Below are 13,225 nucleotides of genomic sequence, written 5' to 3'. Positions count from 1 at the left end.
GACTGGTGCCCAGAGCTGCCGAGGCATCACCCAAGTGGGTGCCATACATTGTGAGGGAGAAGTCCAGTAGCTACATGACTTAGGCTGTTTCCCAGAATAGCCCTCCACATGATCGTCACCAGACTCTTCATCAACCATCTCCCTGACCACCTGATCAAGCCATGAACTGACCCTCTCCATCTTTGGAGGATGCATGCACTCAAAGACTAAGCTACTCATGATGATGTATTGGTTGTTTCGTTTTTTATTTTGAAGCTCTTTATAGAAGACCTCATAAATTCGTTCATAGGACCATACGACTGGGAAAAATCCCCTGGAATTCCCTTCCAACTCGCAATTACTAGTTGGAAACTCGTCTATGATTCCTGAGCTACGACTTCACCCACATGCTGAACTCACCTACTAAGGAAATTACCTTGATAACAGCATTTTCAACAGTTAAGTGCAACAAGAAACATTATTTATGAAAAGCAATCTATTCAAATTGTTTTTGAAGACTATAATTTGTTTAAGCATGACAGCTATACTCTTAGTTTATGGTTTGACGCAGCTTTCTCAACGAGTTCAAAGCATGTGAATGCATCCAATTCATATTTACGACTTCACAACAGGTAATTACCACCTTCCCACTTGGTTATGAACGCAGCATAAGACACTATTCATCAAATACTTGAGCAACTAAACAAAATAAAATGTTACAATATAAATGCATAATTAGTCATGCTAGCATGTACAACTACCACTTTGTCACATTATAAGGATCACAGTAATTAATGCACATATTCCTCTTCCCCAGGCTTTGAAAGTGTTATATGGCAACAGCAGAAACAGACTGGCACCCAGGCAAAACCACAATGGCAGTTTAAACTCTATTAATGTAGAGTTATAGTGGCCTAAGGATCACATCAACATCAAAACTTCTTATTTTGCTCTGACACACGCAGGGGATAATTTAAGTGCTATACAATAAAAGGATTACAGGGGTACAGTTAACACTTGTGAGTCAATATGATTTCAGAATAAAAATAAATAGTACTAAAACCAATGCTACAGTTACAGTAAGACAACATTGGATATCATGGTGCCTTATGCTTGGCAAACTACTCTATAAAGCTTGAAATCAGGTCAAGGTGAGCATCATTCATCAAATAAGGGAAAAAGGTTTGCGCAAAATGCGTTGGTTGAATTTCACAGGTCGTTTTTGGGGAAGGTTTTAGTAGCCCTATGTGGATTTCAGTTAAGACACCGAGTTGAAAGCAAACACCCTTGCTGTAATAGGCTTTCAAACTGCCATTCTATAATAATAAAGCAACACTGTCACACACCCAGGCCAGGCTCACTGCCCAATACCACTCACTGGAGCACAAAGAGGGACATCATGAGCTACAACAAGTCTCTCTACTCAAAAGTGCACTTCATTTGTACACAAGCAATCAATCATCTTTGTTTGTTTGCTTTAGGATAATTGCACTGTGCCACAGACGTATCATTACGACACAAGAGTTTCATCATTGCAACAGAACACCTCACACTTTGTTAGGTACCACAGAGATTTTCGCCTTTGTCTATTATAATAGGATGAATATTTAGCAGACACTTTTATTCTAAGTAAGTGTCTGGCAAGACGATACTACTTACAGGACGTATGGTATCATTTTTTCCTTTACAGTAACTATACACTTTACAGTAAGTTTGTTGGTTCTTGGTGCGGTTAGCTCCGGGCCACGTCTCTCCTCTCATGTCAGGCCTCCATATCTTTCAGCCAGGGACATGTAGCATCCGTTCAAGCTGTCCACAAACACCTTCTGTCCACACCGTCTCCTCCTCCGCTCCATGGCCTCTGTGCTCCTCCTTCCCTCCCCTTTAACTCGTCTCTGCTGTTTCCCACTGTCCACCCTCTCCCCTCCTTCCTGCATGGTCCCTCTGTTCTCCTCAGTTTTCTCATTTTCCTCCTCCCTTTCTCCTCCTGACTTCTTCTTTCTATTCTGATGCTGATGGTGTGCGCTCTGTTCTTGTGAACTCCTCTGGATATTGAGAAAAAGGAACACTGACAACTCAATAATAATATGGTCAATCAATATCTATGGGCAGTAATAATACAGTGATTAGATATAAAAAGAGTATCTCAACATTCGTAAGAAAGACATACTGTACAAGTAGTGTAGTTGGCTAACTACTAATGAATGGATCTCACCTTTTTTCTCGGACAGTGGCGGCCCAGTGAGCACAGGATGTCTCTCTTGATCCTCTCTAGCTTATAGAGCCTGATGAGTCTGGTATGGCTACACAGCATGTTGTGGATGAACTGTCTCTCCTACAAAACAATGATCAGAGTCATCTGGAGAATTAGATGGACTACAGTGGACATTCCCATTCAAGTCAACGTTCTGTGTTGGTTGTCTACTCTGGTGATGCAGTTCCTAATGTAAAATAGCAGGAGGCAGTAAGTAAACAGCCTTGCACCATTGCCCTGGGGTTGATCTTTGGACAGGTGAGAGATGAGAAAAGGAGAGAGGGACGAAAAGATGGAAGGAAGCAGTGGTGGAAAAATTAACATACTTTAATAGAAAATGACTCAAGTGAAAATCACCCAGTAAAATTCTTCTTGAGTAAAAGTCTACAAGTGTTTGGTTTAAAATATACTTAAATATCAAAAGTAAATTGAATTGCTAAAATATACTTAAACATCAAAAGTAAAAGTATAAATAATTTCAAATTCCTGATATTAAGCAAACCAGACGCACCATTTTCTTTGTCATGTGTGCTCCCTCTCCGGCCTCTAGGTCACCAGGCTGCTCGTTATGTCGCACACCTGTCACCATCGTTACGCGCATCTGCGCATAATGACATTCACCTGGACTCCAACACCTCCTTGATTACCTGCCCTTTATATGTCACTCCTTTTAGTTTCTTCCCCCAGTCGTCATTGTTTCTGTTCCTGGGTCATGTCTGTCTGTTGTTTGTGTTACGTGTTTAATTTATTTATTAAAGCACTCCCTGAACTTGCTTCCCGACTCTCAGCGTACATCGTTACATTCTTGTTTTTTAAATGTATGGATAGCCAGGGGCACACGCCAACATTCAGACATTATTTACAAAGGAAGCCTGTGTGTTTAGTATGTCCACCAGATCAGAGGCAGTAGGGATGACCAGGAATGTTCTGTTGATAAGTGTGTGAATTGGACAATTTTCCTGTCCTGCTAAGCATTCAAAATGTGTCTAGTACTTTTGGGTGTCAAGGAAAATGTATGGAGTAAAAATTACAATATTTTCTTAAAGAATATAGTGAAGTAGAAGTAGTCCAAAATAGAAATAGTAAAGTACAGGTACTCCAAAAAACTACTTAAGTTGTATTTTTACTTAAGTACTTTACACCACTGGAAGGAAGTTTGTTCATAATATTGTAAATACTCACTTTATCCTTCTCACATTCAGCTATTTCCTTCTCCGTGCAGGTTTTATTAATCACTTTTAATGATTCAGTGATGTTGTTCTCCTATGAGTGAAAGCAGAGAGCTCCATTTAACATGATCCATATAAACCGTTTAAAGTCAATTTTGAGATCTCCATGGCAACAGGAAAACCCCTTGTCCATCATGGTACTTACAAGGTTCTGAAGGAGCGGGTAGATGACAGTCTCGTAGTCCTCAGCAATCTCTCTCATAGTCCTGTTGCTGTCACAAGACAACGCCAGAGGTAGCAGCATGAGAGAAAAGACAGAGATGCCAAGAATATTCTGTGTATGTGAGAGAGAGAAAGACAAACAGAGAGAGGGAAAGAGAAAGGTGTAAGTGTACAACAGTCTTAGCATTATCCACAGTAGTTACAGACTCATGGCTCATGCTAAATATTATTTTGATTTATCTTGATCTATTCATACTTTACCGATCCAGGTGAGTGCCATTACGAGACAGACCGATTATACCATGTTCAGGACCAGATTAAGAAATCATAGGCCCTGGGCTTAGTTTAAAAAATATATATATTATGCTCGCTGGTGTATTTTGAACATTGTGAGTGTGCTCCTGTGGTTAGATAAAAATAAATAATAAACTATTGAGCCCCTATGGGTTTGAGCCCAGCCACTGACTCACACAATTGGCCAGTTACATTTATTTATTATGCAGTTTGTTTAATTTATTATTAATCAGTTACCCAAACAAAGCAGGGCCCCCCAGTTACCCACATGGGCCCCCTACCTCCTCTCCTCCCCCCATCTGACGATTAGCAGAGCGGCAGCAGGCTGTCTACACTGATTGAGTGCGGGCTCCTGAATCCTCCTAAAAAAAACTTTTATATACAGTACCAGTCAAAAGTTTGGACACACCTACTCATTCCATGATTTTTGTTTATTTTTACTATTTTCCACTAATATTCTACAATAATAGTGAAGACATCAAAACTATGAAATAACACATATGGAATAATACCACATATGGATAGCCAGGGGCACACGGGGGGCACCTTTTGCCTTGATGACAGCTTTGCACACTCTTGGCATTCTCTCAACCAGCTTCGTGATGTAGTCACCTGGAATGCATTTCAATTAACAGGTGTACCTTGTTAAAAGTTAATTTGTGGAATTTCTTTCCTTCTTAATCCATTTGAGCCAATCAGTTGTGTTGTGACAAGGTAGGGTTGGTATACAGAAGATAGCCCTATTTGGTAAAAAAACAAGTCCATATTATGGCACGAACAGCTCAAATAAGCAAAGAGAAACGACAGTCCATCATTATTTTAAGACATGAAGGTCAATCAATCCTGAACATTTCAAGAACTTTGAACGTTTCTTCAAGTGCAGTCACAAAAACCATCAAGCGCTATGATGAAACTGGATCTCATGAGGTCCGTCACAGGAAAGGAAGACCCAGAGTTACCTCTGCTGCAGAGGATACGTTCTTTAGAGTTTCCAGCCTCAGAAATCGGCAATTAACTGCACATCAGATTGCAGCCCAAATAAATGCTTCACAGAGTTCAAGTAACATATACATCTCAACATCAACTGTTCAGAGGAGACTGCATGAATCAGGCCTTCATGGTTGCACAAGCAATGGACATTAGATTGGTGGAAATCTGTCCTTTGGTCTGATGAGTCCAAATGTGAGATTTTTGGTTCCAACTGCTGTGTCTTTGTGAGACGCAGAGTAGGTGAACGGATGACCTCCGTATGTGTGGTTCCCACCGTGAAGCATGGAGGAGGAGTTGTGATGGTGTGGGGGTGCTTTGCTGGTTACACTGTTGGTGATTAAGGCACACTTAACCAGCATGGCTACCACAGCATTCTGCAGCAATACGCCATCCCATATGGTTTGCACTTAGTGGAACTGTTATTTGTTTTTCAATAGGACAATGACCCCAAACACACCTCCAGGCTGTGTAAGGGATATTTGACCAAGAAGGAGAGTGATGGAGTACTGCATCAGATGACCTGTCCTCCACAATCACCCGATCTCAACCCAATTGAGATGGTTTGGGATGAGTTGGACCACAGAATGAAGGAAATGCAGCCGACAAGTGCTCAGCATATGTAGAAACGACTTCAAGACTGTTGGAAAAGCATTCCAGGTGACTACTTCATGAAGCTGGTTGAGAGAATGCTAAGAGAATGTCAAGTGTGCAAAGCTGTAATCAAGTGGCTACTTTGAAGAATCTCAAATATAATACATTTTGATTTGTTTAAGGTTACTACATGACTCCATATGTGTTATTTCATAGTTTTGATGTCTTCACTAATATTCTACAATGTAGAAAATAGTAAAATAAAGAAAAAAATGGAATGAGTAGGTGTGTCCAAACTTTTGACTGGTATTGTATATATATATTTTCTTACCCACTTTTTCTCCCCAATTTCGTGATTATGATCTTGTCTCATCACTGCAACTCCCCAGCGGGCTCGGGAGAGGCGAAGGTCGAGTCATGCATCCTCCGAAACATGACCCGCCAAGCGGTGCTTCTTAACACCTGCTCGATTAACCCGGGAAGCTAGCTGCACCAATGTGTCGGAGGAAACACGTTCAATTGACGACTGAAGTCAGCCTGGAGGCGCCCGGTCCGCCACAAGGAGTCGCTAGAGCACGATGAGCCAAGTAAAGCCACCCCTGCAACCCTCCCCTAACCCGGATGACGCTGGGCCAATTGTGCGCCGCCTTATGGGACTCCCGATCCACGGCCGGTAATGACACTGGGATCAAACCACAGGCTGTAGTGACGCCGCAACACTGCACCACTCGGGAGGCCTCCTTGAGTAATTTTCAAATGAGACATCTTCACTTTTACTCAAGAATGACAATTGGGTACTTTTTCCACCACTGACAGTGTGTCACTACATGCACAAACACACCCTCAAAAAGGTAAAATGACCTTGGACAGAGAAGAGAGCCCACTGACACACAGACAGCTGATTTTAAACAGTGTGTCCCTGTCACACTGATGATCTCAGCAAAGACCCCATTCAGACCTGCTATAAGATGTTCCAACCTGGGGGAAACTGACATCATCTAGGGAATGGAGAGGGGAAAGTGGATGGCAAACCATTTTCATTAAAGTATAGGGTCAAAATCATGTTATTTCATAATGATAAATGAGGATAAAACAGAAATGATGCAAAAGAACCTCCACAGTTCCAAAGTATTTTGTTTTCTAATGGGAAGGTGATGGATTCCGAGAATCAATTATTCCTGAGAAGCTATTGTAACCAAGGACTGGATGGTGAGAACATTCTATTCTGCCTTGGCAGAGAGAGGGAGGGAACGGCAATTTAAATAGACTTCATAAGAAAGACTACAGACTCACTAAAGCTTCATTTTCTCTCTTTCACTTGGTTAATTTGGTCCGTAAGAGAGTATTACACTATCAAATTTCAAAGACAAATGTTTATAAAAATTATCCCAGCAGCTGTGGGTATTCATAAATATTTGACTCTTCTGATTACACGAGCCATCGTTCAAAGAATTACATTTTCTGTTTGGAACCATGTGAGGCATACAGACAGATGAGAGCCAAGCGTGCAAATACACACACACACACACACACACACACACACACACACTCACACTCACACACACACACACACACACACACACACACACACACACACACACACACACACACACACACACACACACACTCACACTCACACACACACACACACACACTGCTGCTTATATTGACTTCATATATTTGCCAGTGTGGCTTCAGAGGCAGTTATGTCCTTCAACTGTGAAATTGCACATCATTCATGCGATTCTGTTCATTAAATCAGATTTTCTTACTCATTCTGATGGCCATTAAACCAATATGGTTTCAAAGACTGCTTAAATGTTTCAGAGGCTCATCAAGTCCTTGCTTGTAAAAACATCACAGAAATTGAAATCATTTACATGAAGCAATTGAATTAAGTTTTATATATGAAACATGTGAGTATGTGTATATACAGTGAATTCAGAAAGTATTCAGACCCCTTGACTTTTTCCACATTTTGTTATGTTACAGCCTTATTCTAAAATGGATTAAATGAAAACATATCCTCATCAATCTACACACAATACCCCATAATGACAATACGAGAAAAGGTTTTTGGAAATTTTAGAAAATGTATTAAAACTTTTAAACAGAAAAACCTTATTTACATCAGTATTCAGACTCTTTGCTGAGACTCAAAATTGAGCTCATCCTGTTTCCATTGATCATCCTTGAGATGTTTCTACAACTTGATTGGAGTACACCTGTGGTAAATTCAATTGATTGGACATGATTTGGAAAGACAAACACCTGTCTATATAAAATCCCACAGTTGACAGTGCATGTCAGAGCAAAAACCAAGACATGAGGTCGAAGGAATTGTCTGTAGAGCTGCGAGACAGGATTGGGTCGAGGTACATATCTGGGGAAGGGTACCAAATCACTTCTGCAGCATTGAAGGTCCCCAAGAACACAGTGGCCTCCATCACTCTTAAATGGAAGAAGTTTGGAACCACCAAGACTCTTCCTAGAGCTGGCCGCCCGGAGAAGGGCCTTGGTCAGGGAGGTGACCCAATGGTCATTCTGACAAAGCTCTAGAGTTCCTCTGTGGAGATGGGAGAACCTTCCAGTAGGACAACCATCTCTGCAGCACTCTACCAATCAGGCCTTTATGATAGAGTGGCCAGACAGAAGCCACTACTCAGTAAAAGGCACATGACAGCCAGCTTGGAGTTTGCCAAAAGGCACCTAAAGGCTCTCAGAACATGAGAAAAAAGATTATTTGGTCTGATGGAACCAATATTGAACTCTTTGGCCTGAACACCAAGCGTAATGTCTGGAGGACACCTGGCACCATCCCAACGGTGAAGCATGGTGGTGGCAGCATCATGCTGTGGGGATGTTTTTCAGCTGCAGGGACTGGGAGACTAGTCAGGATCGAGAGAAAGATGAACGGAGCAAAGTACAAAGAGATCCTAGATGAAAACCTGCTCCAGAGTGCTCAAGGCCTCAGACTGGGGCGACGGTTCACCTTCCAACAGGACAACAACCCCAAGCACACAGCCAAGACAATGCAGGAGTGGCTTCGGGACAAGTCTCTGAATGTCCTTGAGTGGCCCAGCCAGAGCCTGGACTTGAACCCGATAAGAACATCTTTGGAGAGACCTGAAAATAGCTGTACAGCGACGCTCCCCATCCAACCTGACAGAGCTTGAGAGGATCTGCAGAGAAGAATAGGAGAAACTCCCCAAATTCAGGTCTGTCAAGCTTGTAGCAGCGTCATACCCAAGAAGACTCGAGGCTGTAATCGCTGCCAAAGGTGCTTCAACAAAGTACTGAGTAAAGGGTCTGAGTACAGTAAATGTGATATTTCAGTTTATTTTATTTTATACATTTTCAAAAATTTCTACAAACCTGTTTTTACTTTGTCATTATGGGGTATTGTGTGTAGATTGATGAGGGGAAAAAACTATTTAAAACATTTTAGAATAAGACTGTAACATAACAAAATGTGGAAAAAGTCAAGGGGTCTGAATATTTTCTGAATGCATTGTATGTGTAACACACAGGATATGAACCTAGATCTCCCACAGGAGCAACCAACATCTTAGACTGTTAGAACAATAGGTAATTCCCTTTTAGGCTGAAGGCAGACACTGGTTTTGAAGTTCGCAGGAGGGGCTACCTCATCACATGATCATGACCGACTCATGTCCGCTCCATTCTGTATGTGTGTGTGTGTGTGTGTGTGTGTGTGTGTGTGTGTGTGTGTGTGTGTGTGTGTGTGTGTGTGTGTGTGTGTTTGTGTCACACTGAAAAAACAATCGTCCCTAAGCATATGGATAACACCATAATGTCATTAAAATTAGAATAAGTTTAGAAAATAAATAAATAATCTGTAATTTCCCGAGTCCATTTCAATATCCAATCAGCCTGGTGTCTTGATTTTGAGAAGTGTGTTTTGCTTTCCAACATTGTGCTCAGAAGTCCTGCACATATAAAAGAGCTTAGATTGATGGCTCCAATTTACACACCCGTAATTTCTAATATTTAACTCTGACTAATGCATACAATTCAATTAGCAGCAACACACACACACACACACACACACACACACACACACACACACACACACACACACACACACACACACACACACACACACACACACACACACACACACACAAACCACATGACCGAAAGTATGTGGGCACCTGCTCGTCGAACATCTCATTCCAAAATCATGGGCATTAATAAGGAGTTGGTCCCCCCTTTTCTGCTATAACAGCCTCCTCTCTTCTGGAAAGGCTTTCGACTAGATGTTGGAACATTGCTGTGAGGACTTGCTTCCATTCATACACAAGAGCATTAGTGAGGTCGGGCACTGATGTTGGGCAATTAGTCCTGGCTCGCAGTCGGCGTTCCAATTCATCCCAAAGGTGTTCGATGGGGTTGAAGTCAGGGCTATATGCAGGCCAGTCAAGTTCTTCCACACTGATCTCAACAAACCATTTCTGTATGGACCTCGCTTTGAGCGCCAGGGCATTGTCATTCTGAAAGACGAAAGGACCTTCCCCAAACTGTTGCCACAAAGTTGGAAGCACAGAATCGTCTACAATGTCATTGTATGCTGTAGCGTTAAGATTTCCCTTCACTGGAACTAAGGGGCCTAGTCTGTACCATGAAAAACAGCCCCAGACCATTATTCCTCCTTCACCAAACTTTACAGTTGGCACTATGCAATCGGGCAGGTAACATTCTCCTGACATCTTACTTCATCTTTCTAGCTGGCTAAGTAATACTAGACAGAGCCCTTTAACATGTCTGCAATAGTTAGGAACTTAAATAAGATATGTTTCAATATGAACATCCCACATGGCCTATCTTCCCTGTAGGCCTACATTAACATGCTATCAACATACAAACAATACAGTTTAAAAATGACATATGTTTTAGTTTCGTCGCTGATGCTACATGTCTGAGTTAATAATGTATTATATTTCCGTCCTTTCAGGGGTATAACATTACAATTGTATAGCTAATAGGCTATGTGTTTGTAGTTCGACTGAGGTAAATGAACCTACAGCAGTTTTTTGTTGTATAGAAATGCAGTAAATGACTTTCAACTTTCCTGACCTCACTAAAACTCAAACCTTGGTAATGGCCCTGCACACACTGCATTGGGCCCTCAGTTGCTAAAGGGCCCAACATTTTTATTAGTTAACTCTACCTACTTATGGTGCTATATTTGACCCATTTACAGGGATACTTTTCAAAAGCGTCCTATCCAGGTGAAATGGAGATGGAAAACCAGATAATGTGAAGTCACTGACTCCCCTCATCCATGTTACATTAATGATATTTCCAGTTCACCTCTTCCCTGATTTTATCGGCATATTTCTTGTGATAGGAAGGTATTGAAAGTTAGACCTTTCTATTTGAGTTACAGATCTACAGACGTGCGGTGTTAATCACTTTTAATGATTCAGTGATTCCTTTACCTCTCTTATGAAAGTTACTTTGCTTCAAGTGATTTTAGCTCTGTAGGTTATGCAAGTAGGCTACAATAGGTCGCGTACGAGTGAGAACGATCATAGTTCCATTTATATTTTTGGAACTCTTATTTTTGCAATTCATGAAAAATAAACAACATAACATTTCAAAATGTAATTGTTGTGTGGAAAAACAACATAAAGGTGGCTTGAGATCTCTATATTATTAAAAAAAAATGTATTTTCTGTAAACATCAGGTTCTGCTAATTGAACTTTTAAGACGGTCCCTTAGCTGCGAGTGCATAATATGCCCCCATTGAAACCAATCTGAAGTCACTTTTTGAAAACGGAACGAACAAAACAAAGGCTGTACCTTACTCTCTATTATCATCAGATTCTAGGCAAATCACTCTAACCATCCAAGGACATTGACAAGCAAACTCCGAATATCAAACCAATATCCAAACTGAAAACAAATTGATGGTGGTCGGTTAACTTTCAGATATTTCTATATCTGAAATATATGTGTTTTACTTCGTTGAATTGAAGTCAGTGCCCAGCGGGTTATGGTATTTATAATTCTGTGAGTCAACTGATCTTCGGCTAGACTATACAGTAGCCTATTATGTTACCTACCATTTGTATGTAGGCTACCATTCTTGGTTCATATTCACAAAAAGGTGCCACTCCCACCACTCTGGCTGCGTTGTTGCGGTTTCCATACAGCAGTAAAATGTTCATGCGTTGTAGTGTTTCTTACTGAAATAAATCCCTTCTTTATATTCTAGCTATAATAACCCTATAATAACTAGCCGGGCTTGTTAATCTATCAATCTCCATGCTTGGCCAGCGGACAGCATGACAATATATTTAACTTCCGTCACTGACTCCAATAGCTTTCACTTTCCAGTCCCGTCTATTACAGAAAGCGCTGTAATAGCCTAATGGACTCGCTACCTAGGGTCTATGTCCGAATTATGTCATTCCTCACAATGTGTGCACTTGTTCACATCCCTTCACTGATTTGAAAGGAAATGACCGGTATAGGAAATATGGTGGAAACTCCTACTTGACCACGCCTCCACCATTCCAATGGTTTTAGATTTGTGGAAAGTAGGTTAGTGAACGAGGGTAGGCCTACACTTCAGGGTAAATGAGATATTATTGGAACATACACATAGTTTGCTCCCGAAGGCACCTCTCCGGTCAAATAATGGATGCATTCCTCTGCCCAGGCGTTTCTGACACCTGCGAGATTTTACAGCGCCTGAATAGGTATTTTAAGTATCAGCTAACCACGTCATATGTTATAGCAATCTATCAGTTGATGACAAAGTCGATGACCTAGCACACAACCAACCACAACCATACATGCAACGTCTGAGCAAGAGAGCGCAACCAAGTCCAAGTTACCTGCAGGCCTTGCCCCCAAGTATACCTCACTGCAGAGCGGCAGCAGTGGACAGGGCTAATGCCTCCATCACACCTACAGTGTCAATGCACATATTGGTACACAGCATCATCTGGATATGTGTGCAACAAAAGTTCAACATTCACCTTTTGCTACCATTTCTGTGTAGCCTTCTACACATACAGTTTGACGGATACGTTGGATAAATCAGAACGCACTGCAGCTGCCCCTGCAATGCAATGCAAGGCAAACACAGCCTTCCATTGGAAAGACTGTTGAACAGCTTCTATTACCCTGCCATCAGACTGTTGAAGAGCTTCTATTACCAGACTGTTGAAGAGCTTCTATTACCAGACTGTTGAAAAGCTTCTATTACCAGACTGTTGAAGAGCTTCTATTACCAGACTGTTGAAGAGCTTCTATTACCAGACTGTTGAAGAGCTTCTATTACCAGACTGTTGAAGAGCTTCTATTACCAGACTGTTGAAGAGCTTCTATTACCAGACTGTTGAACAGCCACCACTTGCCGTCTGTCTACCAGTTGATGAACACTCACTCACACAAAACACACACACACCTCATATTCACTCACACACTCACACTCACACTCACAGCTAATGCTGCTTTCCCATGTTATACAGCTCAGCGTTCAACACCATAGTGCCCTCAAAGCTCATCCATAAGCTAAGGACCCTGGGAATAAACACCTCCCTCTGCAAGTGTATCCTGGAATTCCTGACGGGCCGCCCCAAGGTGGTAAGGGTAGGTAACAACACATCCACCATGCTGATACTGAATTCAGGGGCCCCTCAGGGTTGCGCGCTCAGTCCTCTCCTGTACTCCCTGTTCACTCATGACTGC

At 41.6% G+C, this 13,225-nt stretch overlaps 1 protein-coding gene across 1 annotated transcript; it reads right to left on the bottom strand.

The window, feature by feature from the left end:
* Positions 1–228: 228 nt before the first annotated feature.
* LOC106578460 (uncharacterized) lies at positions 229–11,963 on the bottom strand. Its single transcript, XM_014157272.3, has 5 exons — positions 11,590–11,963; positions 3,608–3,736; positions 3,416–3,496; positions 2,195–2,314; positions 229–2,024 (listed from the first exon to the last, which is right to left on the bottom strand). Exons 1-5 carry the CDS (start codon positions 11,692–11,694, stop codon positions 1,737–1,739), a joined length of 723 nt encoding a protein of 240 aa, XP_014012747.1. The 5' UTR covers positions 11,695–11,963; the 3' UTR covers positions 229–1,736.
* Between the last annotated feature and the right edge of the window lie 1,262 nt (positions 11,964–13,225).

The sequence above is a fragment of the Salmo salar genome, chromosome 19 (assembly GCF_965601325.2).
Source record: "Salmo salar chromosome 19, fSalSal1, whole genome shotgun sequence".
NCBI lineage: Eukaryota > Metazoa > Chordata > Actinopteri > Salmoniformes > Salmonidae > Salmo > Salmo salar.
Note: the sequence above shows the minus strand (reverse complement) of the source record. Positions and strands in the feature narration are given on the sequence as shown.